This window comes from Asterias rubens, chromosome 5 (genome assembly GCF_902459465.1).
Source record: "Asterias rubens chromosome 5, eAstRub1.3, whole genome shotgun sequence".
Taxonomy (NCBI): Eukaryota; Metazoa; Echinodermata; class Asteroidea; order Forcipulatida; family Asteriidae; genus Asterias; species Asterias rubens.
Genome location: NC_047066.1, coordinates 6,392,939 through 6,415,939, shown reverse-complemented (window position 1 = coordinate 6,415,939; position 23,001 = coordinate 6,392,939). Strand labels below are relative to the sequence as shown.

The window sequence follows — 23,001 nt, the reverse complement described above, 5'->3', positions numbered from 1 at the left end:
AACTGGGACTCGAACCCACACTCTGGTAATCAGAAACAGATCAGAAACACCAGAGCTTGAGTCCAGTGCTCCACTGCTCATCCCTGACATGACTGCAAAAAAAAGTTAATGGATTTGTTTGCCACTCGGACATGGAATGTTTGATTGTTGGAATGAAGCACAGGGGTTTCAGGCTGGATGCCTCTTTAATCTCTATGGTATTTTTCATGGACACAAGTGCCACGACTGGGACTCGAACCCACACTCTGCTAATCAGAAACAGAAACACCAGAGCTTGAGTCCATTGCTCTTGAAACCGCTTGTTCGCGACATGTCTGGCACATAATGTACTTGCAGGGAACTTATCATGGTCCAATGAACCTGAACAAAAAAATGTGTACGTGACTGAGGCCTGCCAATACTATGGCTCACCTGAGGACCAGCCAAATGGTCCAGACACTTACTAATGTTTGCTTACCATTTATACTAATCTGTGTTACGTCACACGCTGTCTAGACAGGCTTGTCATTTAGATTTAGCAGTCAACTCCTGGTAGTATGTGGACATGAGGGATTAGCATGATGGGGGGATGAGTAGCCTATAGGTGGACAGGTATTTTTTACAGTGAGTATGTTTTTTTAAAGTAGATGAGGAGTCAATGGATGATATTTTATCCATGTGCTGTAAAAAAAACCTGTGAGATTTCTAAATGTTTTAGTTTGGAAATTTTATTTTACTTGGAGGGAGAATAATTTGAGGATAATTTTTAAATATTTTAATAGTTGTTTTGAACACTTAGCATCTTGTAGTTTGTGCGATGGGAGTTCATTTAGCAGGGTGATGGTAAAATAATTGGGTGCACCAAGCTAGATTAAAAAAACTACCATTGTATGTAGTGTAAGATGCTAAATGTTCGCAAGTATTTTAAAGTACTTGGAAGTCTCACAGCTTTTTACAATAAAGGGATTTTTTCCTCAACTTTTATTGTCTGTTCAATTTGACATGGGTTATACGCCCTCCAAATAAAACTACCCCTGCACTGGTATAAATTTCCAAACGTTTAACTTTAGCACAACAGGAACACACCCCTTATCTTACATACATGACAGCCGAACCTCCTGCAAAAGTCATTACACACCCTGCAAACCTAAGTCATCTTCTGTCTCATGTAAATGTATATTTAGCTTTAAGAGATAATGCTAATAAGTGGTGGATTTAACGCTTGGGGCAACATCCTTTCTCATTTGCAAATTACTACACTGGTAGATAGCTTTAAAGGAAAGTTGATAAAAATACATATTATTTTTTTAAGGAGTAAACTCATTCCCAATCCCCAAGGTTCCAACACCAGTCCTGGAACAACTTGCAGGCCATGGAGGCAATGTGCTCCGTTGCCCCTGGTCTTAGGCCTTGGTGCCCCTTCAAAAGTTCCCCATTGACTTTAAGATTTTCCAATGGAAGTGCCCTTTTCAAGATGAAAATGGCCTTGCTCTTTCAACTTATTCAAAAATGAAATTCCAGGCCTGCAACACACATCCTGGGTTCTCCCCAGGATTTTCCAAAAGTGGGCATTCTGGACCCAAGTTTTAGAAGTTTGGACAAAGGACGCTGAATTGAAAAAAGGTCTGGGGAATGCTTTCTACTTTTTGTCTTGGTTTTAAATGCCCGACTGTGATTTCTGGAGCATTGTTAATGGTTTAATCTTGAGGGTTTTGGTAAAAAGTTATAGGATTCGAAACTGCCTCTAGCTAATGGGCTAGCACGGTGGTCTAGTGGTAAGATGATATAGCATGGCAAAGGTCGTGGGTTCGACTCCCACTTGAGTGACTGATGTGCCTGTTGCATTTTTGTTCCCGGTCTCAAAATCAAATTCGTGGAAAATTACTTCTTTCTAAAAAACTTTGTCAATTCAGAGGGAGCTGTTTCTCACAATGTTTTATACTATCAACCTCTCTCCATTACTCGTAATCAAGAAAGGTTTTATGCTAATTATTACTTTGAGTAATTACCAATAGTGTCCACTGCCTTTAAAGTGTCAACAATTGACTTCCTCTCTCAGACAGCATTTGGGATTTAGACAGGATTTATCCACACAACCTTAAAGTAGTCTGAAGTCAAGCAGAGTTCAAACGAAAAAAAAGAAGCAATACTAGCAAACTTGTTTTTATTCCTTTCAAATGTCACTCCACCAATGACTAACTACAATGACATTGTGCGCAGTCCACTTCTCAGACATGACGCACACAACTTAAACACATTCGCGGTGTAACTGTCTCACAGCACAACATGTCTTTTTTAAGTTCTTTCTTATTTTCTCACAAGTTCAGAGTTCTCTCCCTCATACACTGCTTTGGGGGAGAACACAATGTTTCTCAAAATCACCCTCAGCTTTGAAAATACTTTAGTTCGGAATGCAGTTCCACAGGTTTAAGCTTCTTTGTGGTGCGTGCGGTATCAACCATTTTGTTGTTAGAGGGTGAGTACAAAACAGTGGCCGTATTTCTTAGAATGTGATTTGTTTCACGACAAGTCGACTGCTGATTCGTCACACACGTACAGACTGTTGTTATTTGTTTAAGTTCATTAAGAGCTTCTTCAGTTTTGAAATGCGCTATATAAGATCGTTATTGTTATTATCGATCAAATCATGGTTTGAATTATTTTGAGTTGTAAACGTATTTTTGATCTATGAGGATGCTTGAACCATTGGAAGAGTTGCTCTTTATCAATATAATTCTGCGTAGGCAGTTCCATAGGAATGTTGGAGAGAGTATGTTGGCTTCGTTTATATTAAGATATTGTGCATGGATTTATTTTCCTTTGTCGATGAGGGATCTAAATTTGCTGGATTGCTGCCAGGGTGACCTTTGAGAAAGGGTTCTTCTCCACAGCATCAGGGCTCAAGAATTTCCTGCCAAGCAGAAACACGCTGGATACCATTCACAGATTTTTTTTTTGTTATATGGTAGTTTGGCTGGTTACCTTATTCTGGTAAGCATGATATTTTTATGCTTAGCTACTTTTTATTTTTTGTGGTTAAAGAAGTTCTATTAAATTGGGGTCGGGTTGGGAACGGGTAGAAGAAAATGTCATGTGAATATAATTCCAGCTGTGTGTATGTTGGGAGGGGGAGGGGGGACTTTGCCGGTAGAAATTGCAGGAAAACTCATCTTGTTGCATCCAGTGTCTTGATAGAGATTGACCTTTATGGCTTAGAGTTGACAAGATGGTGGTAGAGGGAATACGATAATGTCACTTTGAACAGGTTTCATTTTCGGGTAGCCCCAAGCATTTATTATGGTATAGTAGAGGTTAGGGATTGGGGCAGTGTTTGGAGTGGTGGTTATAGGGGCTTTGAGCAGTGTTGAGGAGGGGCTTGGAATAGTGGTTAGGGGCTTTGCGTAGTGGTTAGGGGACTGGAGGAGGTCGAGATTGCAAGGGAGTATAGAGAGAAGAGGGAATAATCCCCAAACATAAATAAGGTATAGTACTGTTATAGGAGGTTGTACCAGTGTTTGGAGTAAGGGTTGTGGGGTTGGAGGAGGTTCGGGGTTGTAAGAGAGTATAAGAAGAGGGAATAGCCACAGTATGTTTATAACAGTGACTGGGCTTCATCTACTAGTATTGTTCAGCTCACCTGATAATATTATAAGTTATCACACAAGTGCGAGTGGAATACGGAAAAATATGGCGCTTGTGCGTCCTATATCCCACAAGGCTGAAGGCCGAGTTGGATATGGGACCCAGACGCGCTATATTTTTTTGTATTTCCACGTGTGATAACATATTTATCTTCAAGCAAACTTGGCGCGTGACATAGAACACACAAGATGCAGGTAGTGATATCTAGGCAGTGCAATTTAGGTTTACAGGTGTATCACCATTCCATTCTGCAAATCTGATTGTTGGATTAGCGCGTACTTTGTAACATTTTCATCTTTCCTGGGACTTATTGTACGAGAGTATGAGAAGAGGGAATACCCATGACATAGTATCATTATAACAGTGACTGGGCTTCATCTCCTTGTATTTGTTCAGCTCCCCTGATAATCTGACGCTGTACCATTTTCATCTTTCCTGGGACTTTAAACAGTGACTGGGCTTTATCAAGCCCCACATGTAGCATTTGCTCACCTGATAATATGACTTTGTACTATTTTCATCTTTCCTGGGACTACACTTATGATATGACTCTTCACCCTATGATGTATAGAGAGAAGAGGGTGCAAGGAGGTTGAGTGTGTGCCATTGTGCCAGGCTTCCTCAGGGTACCGTACTGGGCCCCATTTCATAAAGCCTGTCAGCACAAAAACTTGCTAAGCACAGAATTGTATTACTTAGCAGAAACAAGTTACCAGCCCTGACTAAATTTTTTGCTTAGCAAATAAATTTGCCAAGCAGTATTTTCTGCTTAACAGCTTTATGAATTTGGGCCCTGTATGCTGTGACCTTTTCCACCTTTTTGTTTGAGGGGAGGAGTGGGGAGGGAAGTACTTTAAGTTGGTGTGACAGTACAGGCAGGACTATCATGCGGCAAATAGTTATTGGGCTTAAGTAGGACATGACCTTTTGGCATTCAGTTTGAGGGCAAGGAAGTGGTTTTGTCAGTGTGCCAGGTTGCATCTTCAAGTACCCCTTAGGGTTGTTGTTGTGGTTTAGGGAGAAATAAGGGTGGGGGTTACATACAGGTGATAGGAAATAGCCACTGAGTGGTTGACATTGTAGCAGGCTTTGGTTTCTGGAACTGGCCTGGAATAGACCGATCCAATAAGCTCCGCCCCATTGCGTATTGACCAATCACAACGCAACGAAGGTTTGACAAATAAGGCCCGACAGGCGTGCGCATAAGCCTTGCGTGTGCGTAAGCTTGGCGTGCGCGGCAGATTGTGCAGAAAGGCATTGGAGAGGCTCACGTGTTCTTGCTCACACGTGCGTTGTGGGCGGAGCCTAATGGATCGGTCTATTTCTCGCAGGCCATGGTTTCCGATTGTCTTGGCCTTGGTGCCCCTCCAAGAGTTTCCCATTGACTGAAAGATATTCCAAAGGATGTGCCCTTTGCAAAATGAAAATAGCCTTTCCCTTTCATTATGTTTAAACAAAAATTCCAGGCCTGAAAGAACCCAGGAGTTATGGCGTGACTTGGATATGGTGAGACATTTTTTTTTAGGGATTTATTCAGGAATTGGTGTTTGAAGGGAAAGGATACATTTTTTGGTGTTGTAATTAGGGCCAAATTTAATAGAGCCACTTACGTAAAAAAAGTAGCTAAGCACGACAACATTATGCTAACCAATTTGTGTACAATTTGTGACTGCTATGGAGGTTTTTTTTTTTCAGCAGTATTTTCTGCTTTTAGCAGCTCTATGAAATTGCGCCCGGGCTTAAAGACCCTGGACACTATTGGTAATTGTCAAAGACCAGTCTTCTCACTTGGTGTATCTCAACATATGCATACAATGTGAAAATTTGAGTTTAATTGGCCATCAAAGTTGGGAGATAATAATGAAAGAAAAAAATACCTTGACACATGAAGTTGTGTGCTTTCTCACAATGTTTTGTACTATCAACCTCTCCTCATTACTCGTAATCAAGGAAGGTTTTATGATAATAATTATTTTGAGTAAATACCAATAGTGTCCACTGCCTTTAAGGCATGCTGCATCTAGGGGCTTCAATTTAAAACCCTCGTTTAGCCGGAGGGGCTACAATCAGCCTTGGATGTAATGCACCAATGACTCATTTTGTTCTGGTAATTAGATGGTTTGTAAATTAAAGAAACGACATGAGATTTTATAATATTTTGAATCGCTGTAGAACCCTTCAGTTTGTGACTAATACGTAAGAGACCCACATTAGCAATTGTTAATTGTTTTCCTTTCTTTTCCCTTTTAAGAACTCATGGATTATTTAATGATTATTAATTTAATGATTAATTTAATGATTATTTAACAAGGTCATTTTGGTTTCTTCACTCAAGGTCACTTTGATTGGCTTTGAAAAGCTTTCCTTCTTGTTTTCCCCCTTTTTTTGCAGGGGGGGGGGGGTGTTCAGTATAATGTTTTTTTTGTTTCTTGAATTAGAACTGAAATTAGGTCTGACTGTTGCTTCTTAGGCATGGAAACTTAATAAAAGCACAGTTGCCAAATCATGTCACAGTCACCCGGCCTAATTATAATCACTGCGTAAGCCATTACATTGCAGACCTCATACTTCACTGAGGCAGCGAAGGTTATTGCCTTCATGCCCCCTATTCATTGCCTTGGTGCCCTTGAAATACTCCTGTAGTAATTCACTTTCCTCATAGGGTGCCCTTTACCAAGGAGAAAATGCCTTGGTGCCCTTGCTCTTCTAAAAACAAATCATACAGACCTGAAATTGTGTGCATGATTTATCCAACTTTTTTAGCTTTCTTTTTTTGTAAAGCATACATGTAGTTGGCACACAGCGAAGTGCTTTTATTCGCTACCCATTCACATACTAATACATGTTAAGCAACATCAGGAAATTGGCTCAGCATGCCATTAGCATCCTTCCAAATCTGTTCCTCTAGGAACTTAAGCTTCTGTTGAGAGATATTTCAATTCCCTTTTCCAAAAAAAAAGAAAAAGAAAAAAAATAAAGTTCCCTGAACTTCCCTTTGCCCTCTTCCTTGCGTAAACACTCCACCATGCATTATAATATTTCCTGATTTGTGTCAGGAAATAGGTGAACATGTACCTGTGCACACATTAAGACGCATACAGGTACTTAGCTTAGTGTGTCCTTTCCTGGTGTTTGTACAATGGCATTTTTGGGCAGCTAAGTTATGAATTGCTAACTTGTTTTAAATAATAATAGTAGTGGCTTCTTATAACATGTACATTTCATGTAGCACACATATCATGTACATGTAGCACACATATCCGCATTACACAACACACGGGATCAATCAACGGCTTTATGTCCGAAGCACCATGGTTAAGTGTCTTGCTTAAGGACACAGGTGTCATAACTGGGACTCGAACCTACACTCTGCTGATCCGAAACATCAGAGTTTGAATCTGGTGCTCTTAACCGCTCGGCCATGACATGCCACATGCTGTTGTCTGATATTGCTTGGTGATCAGGTCATCTTGGGAAAAAGAGAGCGCACAAGGTGCGTGAGTATTAATCGTTCATTTCCTTTTGATTAATCTAGTTGTGAAGCCAAGGACTCTCAGAAAAGTGAGAGAGCAGATAAGGAAGGAAGGTTCAGTTTTAGGCCGAGTAAAAAAAAGGAGGAAGAGGGGCTTTGTATTGTTTATTTTTTATTTAAAGATGGCCGCCATTCTTTGTTAAAATGTCAAATATCCATTGTTTTTTCTACTGCTGAAATACACAAAACATAAATGAAACAATTTAGTCGAGGCATTCATACAAGGCATTCAGATTGTTTTTTGCTGAGATCATTTAAAATAACCCTATTTAAAAATATAAAAAAAGTAATGTGCATAAAAAAATTAAATAAAAAATTAAATAAAAAAGGAGGCGGCCTGTAAAAAGGAAGCGGGCGGGGACGCGAAACATGTTTTTTTTTTTTTACTTGGCCTTAGCTGTAGGAGACAAAACCTAAGAGAATTATTCCATGGATAACCTTTGTGCAATTGGGCAGAGGGAGAGACTGAAGACCCTATCCTGATGCTGGTGCTGCCAGCGGAATTTGAAGTGGGGTCCCAGAGGCGGAAGTTGAGGAAAGATACCACTACACCGACCACTGTGAACACCAACCTAAATAGTTGTCCACTCATCTTTGAGTTGTAACGTCACATATCCATTTAAATTTCTGGTATAAAATGCCACGTCAAGTTAACTGGCAGAATTCAGGGGATTTTTTTTTTTTAAGGCATGGTATTCTTCCGACTTTAGTCTGATTCCCGATTTGTTTTTTGCCCTTGAAAAATCAGAAAAATTTGGAAAGGGTTCTAAAGGACCAAGTATCATGCCTGATTAAGGGTGAGAACAAACAGTGAGAACAAAAAACAGGTGCGGCCACCTGACCCCCTACACCAAATACGCGCACTTAGTACGCTATCGCACAATTGAACAGACTGTTCCCCGCCACAAGTGAACTTGCCTCTTGAGAAGTGCTTGACTGTAAGTGTAGTTCATCTTAACGAGGCGTAGGTGATCCCTGGAAATGATCGTATGCGACCAGACGTCACATGGAAAAGTTTTCTGCTGGAAAGTACATTCAAGAAGAAAGCAATTTGTGCCAGCGTATTTTATTACATTACAAAGTGTGCAATTATCCACACATATCTATGATATTGCAAAAAGTGACGGGAAGCAAAAGTCTACACGTATGATAGGAGATACATGTACAGGGAAATAAATAAAAGAGAAACCAAGAAAATCTGAGTGATCAATTTCATGGTACGATTTCATAAAACTACTCTGCACATAGATTAGTTCAGGAGAGCCTTCATTTGGGGCGGAGGGGGGGGGTGTATAGTTTTCAGGGACGATATTCTTCCTACTTTAGTCTGATTTGTGATTTCTTTTGCTTTTGAAAAAAAAGAAGAAGTGACTTTTGGGGGGATTAAATAGCCAGAAATGTACATTAAATCCTACACTATATGTGTAGCTGTACGTCAGCCCCTGTACTCAGTGAAATATAACTATTTTACACCAAGGACCAAATATCATGCCATATCAGTTTTAAATACTTCCATGGTCTTACAATGAGGTGCCAACATATCTTAGGCGCAACAGATTTTTTTGTAAAGGTCTTTAAAGGCAGTGGACACTATTGGTAATTACTAAAAATAATTATTGGCATAAAACCTTGCTTGGTAACAAGTAATTGGGAGAGGTTGATAGTATAAAAACACTGAGAAACGGCTCCCTCTGAAGTATAGTAGTTTTCTAGAAAGTAGTAATTTTCCACGAATTTGATTTCGAGACCTCAGATTTAGAACTTGAGGCCGCGAAATCAACCATCTGAACGCACACAACTTCGTGTGACAAGGGTGTTTTCTTCTTTCATTATTATCTCGCAACTTTGATCACTGATTGAGCTCAAATTTTCACAGGTTAGTTATTTTATGCATATTTTGAGAAACAGCAATTTTGAAGGCTAGTCTTTGACAATTACTAGTGTCCACTGCCTTTAAGTATGGACAAAGTGATAAATGGAAAATAAATTACTGCCAAACCTGTTGTAATTTTTGTTTTCAGTAAACACTGTAGTAACTTACTAGGGAGTATCAGTACGCAATGCTTTTAGCTGAACACCAATTAAAGACAGATTTATAGTGGCTTTAATATTTTTTATAATTACCACGTACGATCCCCCCCCCCTCCATCCCCAACCACTCAAAAAAAAATTCACTGAACCCTCTTATAGAACATTGACATTTTGAGCATGTTTTCTATTAGAGTGAAAACCGATTGTACAGGGGAACACCAGTGTGCAATGCTTTTAGCTGAACTCCAATTTCAGACCAATCTATAATTGCTTAAATATTTTTTATAATTGATAACGTACAACCCCCCCCCCCCACCACTCCCCCACCCCCCCCTTAATTTTTCACTGAACCCTTTTGATATCTAGAACAGCACATCAACTTTTTAAACTCGTTTGTATTCGAGTGAATACCGAATTACCTTACAGGGGAACACCTGTGTGAAATGTTCTTAGCCGACCACCACCCCCATCTCGCCCCAGACAAAACTCTGAATAATTTAACACTACGTTGGGGGGGGGGGGAGCAAAAAAAGACAATTGAGATTGCTGAAGAATATCATATCCATCTTAAGGGAATATGAATATTTGATATTACCTTGAGTACTAAACAGCGATTTCATCGCTTACTCTCGGTGTCGTGTCCCCCCATCACCTCCCACCAGTCCAGAGGAGGTGAGTTGATCAACTCTGAACAGTGATTAAGAGTGACCCTCGGGTTTCAGTCAGTATTAGACAGGTCCCCATCTGCCCAGATGACCACTAGGCTAATGGACAGTTAGAGAGGAGTCACAAACCTTGAACTGTCTGGAAATATTCTTCCTTCTTTCTCTTTTGCCCTCCTCCTTGTGCTCAGGGGAGTCGTGATGATGATAGTCCAGAAATTTATTCAGTCAAAGTAATTTGCTCGTCCTAGAGAAAGAGAGAGTTAAAGACACTGGACGCTATTGGCAATTGTCAAAGACTAGTCTTCACAGTTGGTGTATCTCAACAAACGCATAAAATAACAAACCTGTGAGAATTTGAGCTCAATCGGTTATCGAAGTTGTGAGATAACAATGAAAGATAAAACACCCTTGTCACACGAAATTGTATGCTTGATTTCAAGACCTCAAATTCTAAATCTGAGGTCTCGAAATTAAATTTGTTGAAAATTACCTCTTTCTCAAAAACTACACTACTTCAGAGGAAGTCGTTTCTCATAATGTTTTATTCTATCAATCTCTGCCCATTACTCGTCACCAAGAAAGGTTTTATGCTAATAATTATTTTGAGTAATTACCAATAGTGTCCACTGCCTTTAAAAAGAGAGAGGGAGAGCTTCATTCTTTGTCTAAGTGCGCAGCCACAATCATGGGTACACCTTCTGAGTAACTCTTGTATTTGACAAACTCAGTTAGTTTTTATTCATCAACGACACACTGATTGTTAATTGCTATATTAAAGGCACTTGACACTTTTGATTATAACTCAAAATAATTGTTAGCATAAAAACTTTCTTGGTAACAAGCGATGGAGAACTGATTATTGATAGTATAAAACATTGTGAGAAACGGCTCCCTATATTAACCCTTTAGGGTACAGATTTTTAAAAAAATGTTAAATCAGGTTTTTTTTTTTTTAAACTTAAAAAAAATTCAATAGCACCCCTTGTTGAACATCAGACCAAACGAAAGCTCAACAATCGATCTAAACAATTGAATGAGAGCGGTTTATATGGGGGTTGTAGGTTTGAAGTTATGACCGTTTATAAAAGTCCAATTTGATGTGTTTTTTGTGGTCGCTATTGACCACCTTGTGCACCAAAGGGTTAATAACATGTTATTGCATAACAAATAAAATAAAAAATAAAAATAAAACCAGTGAGATAACCGTTTCATCAGTGGTTTTCAAAACTGTGCAACTAAATGAACTTTTTTTTCTGGAGAACGAAATTCCAAGCATGTTATAAGACAACGTATTGCTGTGAAGATTTTGTTCTTTGGGAACTAGGACCAAGCTCTGGTGCTGGCAGCAACAGAGTGTGGGTTCGACACCCGATCATGACACTTGTGCCCTTGAGCATGGCACTCAACCATAATTGCTTTGAAGAAGTTGGGAAGGTAGTGTATACTGCTCTACCAGCCAGGCTCCTAGTGGATGATACTCATACTTGCATCCTTGCAGGCTGTGAAGGGGTTAACCCTGTTTTCAGCCCCAGGAGTAAGTGGCAAAGTGCCCATGGTTGCAATTGATAATGGTCGATAGCCCAAATCAGTTCAGTGCACCCTCACCTTGAAGTGGCTGGCTGGCCATGTGATGTTAGGCAATCTCTCACAGAAACAAATTTTAAGGGAGAGGGAAACAAAAAAAATCCTAATGGCAGCAAAACATTTGTGCTCCCCAAAATCACAAAATAATTTGCTGTACATATATACTTAGCAGGGCCTTAAATGCCATTTATTAGAGATGCTTTAAACAAAAAATTACAAAAAGGTTCTTTGCAGAAGAGGAAAGAAAGAAGTCTACTTGAAAATTGACACTACATCTTTAAAAGATGAAACATTTCAGTGTAATTTACACAGTACATTAGCGTAATTTCCCACTCTGCCAGGGACGAGAATGCTTGTTGTGCTTTATTAGCGTAATTTCCCACTCTGCCAGGGACGAGAATGCTTGTTGTGCTTTAAGTCCATTTTGTTTTTACTCGCTCGTTAGTTTCGTTTAAACTGTCAAGTTTTTCGAGGGCAGCTGAGATTCACATTTATCTCGCCTTGTTCACGCGGGGAAAAAAAAGAGGAAAGAAATAGAGAAGAGGAACAGGCGAAAAAGTAAATGGAAGGTAACTAATGGCATTGCCTGTAAGACATTGGTCATTATCAGCGACGGCAGGGGTTTACGTGTCAGGTGTGCTTGGGTCATTTGCATAAAGGTATGGTACATCAGGACACCCGGGGATCTGGAATGAATCCTCATCTTGTCTGATTAGACTTTAATTGTAATCAATGGTCTTTATCTCGCGCCACTTCTTGGGTTTCAGGTTTTTTCTTTAGAATCTTGTCTTCTCATCAGTTCACTGTCTCGGGCGATAGGAGACTATTAGGCACTGCTCATCCAGGGTTGAGTTTTTTCTCTGAGACAGCTGAGGCTTTTGTTTTGGAACCTCAACCCCCCAGACGGCGGCCCTGTAAATTGAGGACTTCTCTTTGTTCTTCCATTATATGGACTAGGAGTTGTTGTTTTAGTGGTGACCCAGGTCTTGAACTTCACTCTTGTAGGGACATGGTAGTTTCCCTCTTGTCAGGGGAACTTCTATTAGGAAAATGTAAATTTGTGTTGGCATCGTAAAGAGGTCACCACAGGAAAAGCACAGGGCACCACTTACACCACTGCAATTCGGTTAGTGCGATGGGTCCGTGGATGTCGTGGGTTACTTTAAGACCTGGTGACCACATTGCATTTGTATAAAAATGCAAGTTGTTTTTTTTTTTGGGGGGGGGGGGGAATGAACACTTTTGGTATTTACTCAAAATAATTATTAGCATAAAACCTTTCTTGGTAACGATTAATGGGGAGAGGTTAATGGTAAAAAAACATTGTGACAAATGGCTCCCTCTGAAGTAATGTAGTTTTTGAGAAAGAAGTAATTTTTCACGAATTTGATTTTGAGACCTCAGATTTAGAATTTGAGGTCTCGAAATCAAGCAGTCAAAAGCACACAACTTCGTGTGACAAGGGTGTTTTTACTTTTATTATTACCTCGCAACTTCGATGACCAGATTGAGTTCAAACTTTCACAGTGATGTTATTTTATGCATATGTTGAGATACAGCAAGTGAGAAGACTGGTCTTTGACAATAATTGTATAAAAAATGAAGCTTTTCTTCAACACAAAAGTGAAGCATTCAATTTTAAAAGACCACTGGGATGGTCATTCTTTTTCTTCTTCCTTGAGTTGTAAATAGTTCAGCACACTTCAAACTCTTGTTATCTCCTATCACAGAGCATAATCTTTCTCTTAATTTTCCTTTTAAGGGATTACTAATTGAGAGTGTTTTGTGTACAATGGCTGCTGCTTCTGGAAGAGTGGAAAACTTTCTACCTTTTCTCGTATCTGTCCTTGATTCAGTTGAATAGCCCCCCCCCCCCCCCCAAAAAAAAAAAAAAAATGTACAAGGATCCTTTCTTAACCATAGCCGATCTAGATTTGGAAAGCTGTTAGCTTTAACTAGCTAGATGGTGACTGGATCTTGAAACCTATCTCTAGTCAACTCGCAAGTTATGTCACAATTAACAGGTAGTTTAACAGTCGAGTAGGTTTTGTTCAATGTTAATAATTAGTTAATTATCAAATGCACTAAATAAGAAACAAATAAATTTATGCGCAAACAGTTTGCTTTGTTACTCACTTAACACACATTGGCTAGCTTTGGACTATTGGATCATCTAGATCATGCATTCAAGTGAGAAACATACAGCGCAGTCATGATTTAAATAAAAGATTACACAAGGCCAATCCAAACTTGCTCTACATGTGCGCTTGTATATGTCAATATAAAGATCTACCTTAGAAGTTTATCATGTGAAATCCATATCAGTCTAATGCTTCGTTAAATCTGCTGATTATGAATATTTGATAACCGTTGAAATTCTTTGGAGGTCATTTTTTTATTATAAAATAAATTTTCCCCCTTCCTCTTCCAACACCTCTTTTAAAACATCAATGTTTCTCTTTTTCACCCCCTGTCCAGAAACAAAGCAGTACAAGTTTTTAAAAACTTTCTTTGAATAATGTACCAAGATTAAAAAGTTATAGAATTCATTTGAATAATGTAGCAAGATTGGGATTGAAATTCTGAACCATCATCCCTCTTTGAAAATTGATGTGGTCCATTCTGACCATGGTCAATTCTAACAACTGATCCTCTCAGGGGAGGTATGACTATTGTCATTAATACCACCAATCCAAGCCTATCAAATATGAAACGCCTCTCCCGATTGGCCGGCTGACCATCAGGTGTTTAAGAAGCTGCAAGCCTATTGGTTGGATCCCCGACAGCGCCCTGTTGGGATTGGCGGGCCCCGTCCTTGGTGGTTAATTGGTTGGCTGAGAGCCTATTGGTTGTTCTTTTTTTTCTTTTCTTTTTTTGAAGCCTGGTTGCTGCTTCTCAGAGCCTATTGGCTCTCTGGCCTTGTGTGCTGAATGCTGATGAATGTCCAGCCAGAGGGTCCGTTGACAGACCTTGGGCATTATGCTGATGAGGTCTTTGCCAGTTGGTCAGGCGGCCTTGTGTCTTTCAGCCTGTAGGTGACTAATGAAATAGCCAGACAGAGCAAGGCCGGTCAGTAAAAAAAGAAAAAAAGCTGGTCTGGCCGAAGTGTCAAGTGGCATATGGAAAAATTAAAGTTACCATACAGTATAATAGTGAGTGACATCAATTTATAAAAGCGCCTTTTGCCATAGGATTCAAAGCTTTGTAAACAGAACAACATAAATCAAACAAATGGGTTTTTAAGAATATATATAAAATGCAAATAGTAGTAAATGTCAAAGTTTACAAATATGGATGATTTTGATTTCAAATTGGACAACAGCTCTTCATTGTTTACAGTACAGTAGGGACACTAAAATTCATTTAAATATGATGACATTTGGTGAAGTGGTAATAGATGTATTCTATATATTGTACAACAAAGTTATTACAAGCTCTGTATTTAAAAGGTCTCCTAGTTTGAACATTTCCAATTGTAAAACTGTTGAACCTTCTGCCCATTGATGAAAATAAAGGACCACATCCCATCTAGTAAGATTTTGTCCTCTGGCCCTTTCTTAATTTGTTTGCATAAATCTCAAGTTTGCACACCGTTGTTTTTTACTGACTGTATTTTTGGCAATGTGAGGGCGCTTTTAGCGACGAGTTATCCTTGCACAGCAGCGGAAGAGACTAAGAGGTTTCAGATTATAAACTTGTGTTAATATAAAATAATTGGAAATGCTATAAAATATTTTATCTTCAAGTACGCGCTAATCCTCCAATCAGATTCGCAGAATGGAGTGGTGATAAAAACCTATATTGCACGGCTAATATCACTACCTGCATCTTGTGTGTTCTATGGTCACGCGCCAAGTTTGCTTGAAGATAAATACGTTATCACGCGTTTGCTCGTGTTCTATTGTGTGTTCTATGGTCACGCGCCAAGTTTGCTTGAAGATAAATACGTTATCACGCGTTTGCTCGTGGAAATACGGAAAATATTGCGTGTCTGCGTCCCCTATCCAACTCGGCCTTCGGCCTCATTGGATAGGGACGCAGAAACGCAAATTTTTTCCGTATTCCACTCGCGCTTGTGTGATAACTTGTAGTAGTAAATGTTGGATTATTTGCAACACGAAACGTTATATTACATGTACAGTAGTCAGAATAAGTCTCTTGCTTTGGCACCGGGACCCAGATGTCATAGAGCTAGTTCAGAACAAAAGATCAAAATTATGCTGACCAGAACAAGGATACCAGCCAGACTACCATGTCATATATGTGTCATTTGTGACTGGTATCCCTTTCAAGCAATATATCTGCTAAAGCAGCTCGATAAGCCTTTTTGAGTGATGGCGGACATACAATGTTTTACGCGCGCGCCCCAAACGGGGGCAACTCATAGATATAGAACATAATACCTAGATTGTCCGCGCATACATACGCGCCATAAGCCGCAGTAGTGTTGTAGCATTGTGTCCGCCATATCTCAAAAAAAGGCTTCTGAAATACCAGCAACCATGGACTAATTGCAGTCCCTTACATATTATATGCACATTTGTAAAGCCCCTAATGCAAAAGCCTCTATAAAGCGCATAAAAGAAACAATAGAATAAATAATTAGAGAAAGATACAAGAAGGAACAGGGTTTGTGGTTTGTGATTTGCAAGCTCAGATGCTCTGATACTGATCCTGATGGTTTCAATAATGGTCATGCAGTAATGGGCCCAGCTGCATTGATTCTAACAGATACGGACGAATCAGTCACAGTTAGTTTGCCAGAAATTATATTGCATTACGAACAATATACTCTCGACATGCTTTCACATAGTTTGTATGAGTTGTACACGCAGTGCCCAACTATGTGTATGTAATTGAAAAATATAATCTGGCATTACGGAACATTGAATGGCGCCTGTGTTTACTCGGATGCTTGCCTGTCTCTTTCGTAGAACAATACAAAATAATCAGAGCATCCCTATACTAGTTCCAGATATTATTAGAACTAATAATGCATATTAATTTTGGTTTTACCCATACACCGGTACTTTCCCCGAGTTCTGTGAAAAAAAAAATCCACAGGCATTTTACTTTGGAGGGAGTCGAACCTACGACATTTGCAATTCAAAAGCAGTGTCTCATCAACTAGACCACCATTATTGCCTGGTAGCTAGAGGCAATTCAAATCCCATAGTTTTGCAGCGTATTAAACAGAGATTTCATAGTTTGTTAAAATTTAATGTAAATACATAGGTAGCCCTTAAAGGCATTGGACACTATTGGTAATTACTCAAAATAATTATCAGTATGGAACCTCACTTGGTCACGAGTAATGGGGAGAGGTTGATAGTATACAAATATTGAGTGGCTCAGAGTGGAATGGGAGGAATATTATCGCAATGTAAAATTTGGACTGTTCCATTTCAGGAGGCGAAGTTGAGTGATATGGAATGGTCCAAATTTTACCGAGTGATAATATTCCTTCAATTCCACGAATTAAAGCCACTCAATATTTGTTTTATATAACTGATATATAGATCCTTGTCATTTGATATATTTCAAAAGTATAACATGATCAAAAAAATCACACAAATTACTGACTACCAAAAATCATATAGCGCCGCGAAGAGGCAACAATGCACAAATCGGATCACATTCTTTTGCACAGGTACTCCTGTGCAAGGGTTTGAGTACTTTTTATATGACACAAAACACAATTTCCACAGATTTCCATAAAAATTACATGGTTTGAAGATAATGATGATGGTAGAAAGCTTCCCTTAAACTATTACTTTCTGAGGTGCTGTATTTATTGAGAAATTAGTAAAACAAAGTCTTGCAAATTATTTTAGTATGTGCCACGTATTTTCACTTTTTCTTTCCCCTTGAGGCTGAAACTTCTACAACTAAATTATATAAAAAAATACATACATCTTCATTCACAGTGAGTAGGGAGTCATGTCTTGGCCAAACACTTGATCTACAAAAAAGGTATCAAAACCCTTTAAAGGGGTTTAGAGAATCTTTGATTGGTTTGGAAGTTTGTCTGATGAGCAGTGGTAATATTATAAAGCAACCTTGATCCAGCTACTCTGGTATGTGTGCTATGTAAGGACAAAGTATTATTATTCTAAACATGTTCAGTTATATGGACCAAGACAAATATCCTGACAGCATTTTTCTGCCAATGCAAGCAACATATTTGCAACTTTATCAATATCAGGGTTTGCCCTTCTATTTATTTAGTAATTGGCAAGCAGGACCAGTTACCAATTTTACTAGTTCATTAGTTTGTTCACAGGTACATATTTCATGTAAAATAGGGATGCTTATTTAACACTGAACTAGCCAGCCAACCAACCAGTGGAATGGCATCTTTGGCTGGTCCTTGGTCATTTCAAATTGAACTGATGTTGCACTGGTAAAGGTATGCTACATATGTAAACATTTGTAATGGGATGAAATTGGCACAGAGTGCTCTAGCCCTCAAACCTGCTACACATTCCTAATGCATTTGAGGACGCCACCCCATAGACAGATTTTGTATGCAGTGTCCTCACTTTGTCCCCCCAAAGAAAAAACACCCTTGTCACACGAAGTTGTGTGCGTTTAAAATGGTTAATTTCGAGACCTTCAAATTCTAGATCTAGATCTTGAAATCAAATTTGTGGAAAATTACTTCTTTCTCGAAAACAATGTCACTTCAGAGGGAGCCGTTTCTAAACAATGTTTGATTCCATCAACCTCTCCCCATTACTCGTCACCAAGTAAGGTTTTATGCTAATAATTATTTTGAGTAATTACCAATAGTGATGTCTTTAATGTCTTCCCTTTTCTCAACAAAATAGGACATAAAGGACACCTTCCCTGCCCTCTGAATAACGCATCTCACATGGAGACTTGTACTTTCCTACATGTACATGTACTCAGTCGACACCTATTAACCTTATAAAGTTTTGCCTTCTTGACATTCTAACCAATCATCATCAAGGCTTATGGAATTCCTTAACACTCTTAGACTGACAACACCTTCAACCAATCACATCACCCCAACCCCAGTAAGCCACGCCCATTTCTCTTCTGTACTCCCATCCAACCAATCAGCTCCTCCGAAGAGGTTGGCATTCCAGAGTGGCAGACCTTCACCACCAATCACCACAAGGATCTATTAAACTGACTTTTATTGCTCCATCTCAATCAACCTTGCCCTGCCACTAATCTCATCACAAGGACTGACCACAGAGTTGTAGATTCCAGCCAACTCTGACCAGCATGATTCCTTTCAACCCCAAACCAATGGTCAAGGACTGAACTTCAGCACAGAGCAAAACAACAACATGAAAGAGAGGGCCCCTATGTGGATTTTCGTTTTTGTCCAAGGGCCTGGGGAAGTTGACCTGAGTGTTGAGGTCATGACCCTGAAACCGAATGCCCCCCCCCCCCCCCCAACACCTGTTCCGAATTGAGAAGATTGGTGGTGTACAATGATACTGGGATGGACCACAATGTGCCCTCCTGGAACAAGTGTTGATGAGAGGAGTGAGCATGTGTTAATGAGGAGTGTTTTTTGTGTGTGACCTGTATGTAATAGAATTAATACAACCTTTATTGTTGTGTGTTCAATGGATTTGCAGCTCGGATCATCTCGGGCCAAATTTAGCGGCGGGCTCTAAATCCAATTTAGTCCAGCAAGGGCCAGTAGCCAAAAAAAAACCTAGTCCTTCAAGATCTTGATATTTAAACAATTTCTGTTAGAAGTGCCCCTTACCAAAGCCTAGCTAGGCCTTTTTGCTTTTGGCAAAGCTTGGTGGTCTAGCAGGGCTGTATGCTTCATTTTTAAAAGGGCAAGGGCATCAAGGCATTTTCTTCTTGGTAAAGGGCACACCCTATGATGAAATTGACAATTTCTACTGGAGCATTTCAAGGGCACCAAGGCAATGACCAGGGGACACGGAGGCGATCTCCTTCAGTGCCTCCGTGAAGTATCAGGCCTGGGTCTAGTTGATAAGACACTGCTCTAGAATTGCAAAGGTCGTAGGTTCGAATCCCAAGCGAGTAACATGCCTGTGTTTTTTTTCACAGAGCTTGGGAAAGCACTGAATATAACCATGCTCACACACATCGGTGTATATGGGTAAAACCAAAATTAATATTCTTTATCCCCGATGCATATTTACATCAAGGTAGATGTTGTTTCTAATAAAGCATTTTTTCTTTCTTAATTTCTCAACAGGTCTGATCACCATCGCCGGCAAGCTCGGTCTGAATCTCTTGGCCCCTCGCAAAAAAATCAACATCCTTTTGATCGGGAACCATTCTGCAGGGAAAAGCTCTTTCATAAACTGGTAAGCTTTGGCCGCATTTAACCTAATGGGTTATGTTATTATTGTATAATTGTTATGATTAGAGGAAGTAGCACATTTTTAGAGCTATAGTCTTGAGGCACAGTCCAGGGCCAAATCAATAAATTTGTTCAACACCTGCAGGCCCTAATTTCAAGTTTGTCTTTAAATTTCAAGGAATAAACAAAAAAGGGAAACTGACTTGGTAAATTTCAATTAAATTTTTGCTCAGTACTTGATTTTAAATTGAAAAAAAAAATGCACAGGCATATTCCTAAAATGGGATTCGAACCGACAACCGTTGCCATTTTAAGGCAGATGTCTTACCACTTGACCACCAAGATTGCTTGGTAGCTACAAGCAGTGCCAATCCTGTCCTATCTTAAGCTTATCAAAACCTACACCAAATGTGCGTACGTACGTACATACGTACGCTCAAGTTTAACGGTCAGCACTTGTAGTCAATGATATTTTCCTACTTTTTTTTCCAAGGGCCAGGCCCAAGGACCAAATATAATGCCTGGTTGTTGACATAATTCGCACTGGAAGGGTATCAGATATAATGACATGTTACACCGGTTTAACGTGAGTTTTAGAGACTTGTACCTTCCCTCCACTTTCATGTTAAGGTCTCTATCTATTGGAATATGAATGCATCAGATAACTATACGGACCGTGGAGCCCCTCTTGAACACTTGTTATGCTGAATCCGCGTTGTATCGAATCGAATTAGAAGTTGTCTGTGAACTGTGAACACCTTTTACACTGGTTTAACTTGAGGTTTAGAGACTTGTAACCCCCCCCCCTCCACTTTCATGTTAAGGTCTCTACCTATTGGAATATGAATGCATCAGATAACTGTATGTGACCGTGGAGCCCCTCTTGAACACTCTTGATGCTGAATCCCAGGTAAATCGAATCGAAGTTGTCTCAGTCAGTTGTCGAAGTCAGTGAAAATTCTGTCATGGCATCACAATAAAATTCCAATAGAAGCGCAACTGTTGTTTATTTTAGTAGTTACTTGTCCCTTCGTTCAAAGTTCCTCTTTCGTAGGTGTTCAGTACATTGCACTCATTGGCCATAATTAATCATTGATAATCACGTCCTTGGATAGAGGTGCAGTTTTAATACTTGTTGTCAATCCCTGTATGACCTGTCAAGGACTTACATTGCCTAATTAGTGGACTTAGCTCTTTTATATTTAGGTATGTGGTTTCATATTCACTAACGTATGGAGACTGAGAACAAAACAGAAAAGGGAAATACAAAGGGTCTCCATAGGGGAATTCTAAAGACCTGGGCGCTCCACAAGGAATTTTGTGTACAAAGTCTAAGGGAGGTTTTTAACTACAAGGACAAAGAACAAAAGATGTATCCACAGGCCTAAATGCACAAAAATAGAATGTGTGTTTGTTTTAATGCTACATATGATATGTGGACCTGAGGGGGAAAAAAAAGGTCCATGTCATGTAGGGACTTGAAACGCTATGTGGACTTACACACAGTGTTATTTAGAGTGTTGAGGAATAGGGTTTTCCTTAAGGTGATCCCCTAGCTGCCGCTTGCCAGGTTGTACCGAAAACTTGAATGTGATCCCTGGCTGCACTGCAGAAACCTTAGTATGACTTCTGACTGCCCCCCAAGTACAAATATATTGACAAAATAGAAAGAACCTAATACATGTAGATGGTTAGATAGCTCAGTTGGTTGAGTACTGACACATTAATCTGGAGGTTGTTGGTTGTTGGTTCAAATCCTGCTGTAGTTAATTTTTCTTTGTTCAACTCCAAATCATTAAAAATGTCTCCCTTGTTTATAACTTAAACAACAAAAAGTCAATCCAGTGGGAGAACAGAAGTACTTGATTTACCTGGTCGACGAACATGGGCGTGATGGGTGTGTTAGTAATTTAGCCTGAAGAAGTTACCATACTATACCTTCAGTGAACTGTAATCAAATTCTAGCCTTTGACCTCAGGCTTGAACTTTGACCTTTGTGGAGCTAAAGCTGAGTTGAAGGATACTCAATATTTGAGTAGATGTGAGTATATGGCTCATTAATGATAGATCAATATGAGAGAATATCAGAATTGTGTTTATCGTGTTGTCTTCTTCAGTTGCAACGAAATCAGACTGTTTATCAATTAATCTTTCTAGCCCTGAGGAAGCTTCTTGAAATCTGGAACATTATGGGAAGATGATATTCACTTATCTATAACTTAAAATGCCATCTTATAAAACATCTCTCAAAATGTTGATCTTATTTGGAACTTGTCGTCAACGGTGACTATCATCCCCTGTACATCTTATGCAGCTTTCTCCAGACCAGCTTAAGAGCAAGAACTAGCTCAGCACAACAAAATTATGCTTATACCAAAAAAAGTTTACCGTCCAAACTAACCTGCCACATGAACAGTTTGTGACCGGTATCTTGCTCATTTCTACTTAGCAGAAAATTGTAAAAGCAGTTTATTTTAAACATCAAAGTAACTCGGGACTGAATTAATCATCAATTTATGGTGAAAATGTACCAAAATCCAACTGCATGATTTGTTTTTCAGAAAAAAATGAAAGACAAAAATAACCCCTGGGATTTTTGCCTTCTGACCTCAGTTTAGCCCTCTTTAGTTTGAATGGCAGATATACAAAATGGCGTCTAGTGCACCCCTCGTTTCACACACACAAAGACATTTTACAACTTGTGGAAAAAGAAAAACACACAAAAGTTTGATTCGGGTCAATGCTTTGTTTGTTCAAGGATTCACAATCCATATTTTGTGATGTACATTTAAAGAAAACCATCAACAGTTAATGGGGTTTAATCATGTTTTAAAAGATTCTGCGAAAATATGCCTCACCAGCGCAACTCTGGATACATGTACTTGACTTTTAAAATCTAGGTCTAGCTTTTGGAGCAGTCTTATAACCCCCCTTGACTTACCCCTTGCTTAGGAACTGACTTTTTAAACAGCCAACAAATAAAATGCAGAGCTGCCAGCTCTCCCTTATTTTGTGGAAAGTTCCATGAGAATAAATTGTGATTGAAAATTTGAAAATCTCCCTGATTTTGGAACCCTGTTATGTTGAATGTAAGTCTGGATAACTCCCTGATTGTTGTACAAAATGACCATGATTTCAAGATGCAAATATTTGCAGCCTATGTGATTGAACTGAAATTACCTGGCATACAAACTCCGGTGCTTCTGCAAAATTGACTTTGTCTTAAAAACTTCCTGGTGTTGAGA

At 39.3% G+C, this 23,001-nt stretch overlaps 1 protein-coding gene across 1 annotated transcript in view; it reads left to right on the top strand.

Moving 5' to 3' along the window:
- Positions 1-2,376: 2,376 nt before the first annotated feature.
- Positions 2,377-23,001, top strand: part of LOC117290441 (EH domain-containing protein 1-like) — a gene marked incomplete at its 5' end in the record, with an annotated part of 61,388 nt that continues 40,763 nt past the window's right edge. The window contains 2 exons of the mRNA XM_033771853.1: positions 2,377-2,455; positions 19,649-19,760. Of these exons, the coding sequence (XP_033627744.1) occupies positions 2,377-2,455; positions 19,649-19,760 (191 nt within the window). The remainder of the gene's footprint in view (positions 2,456-19,648; positions 19,761-23,001) is intronic.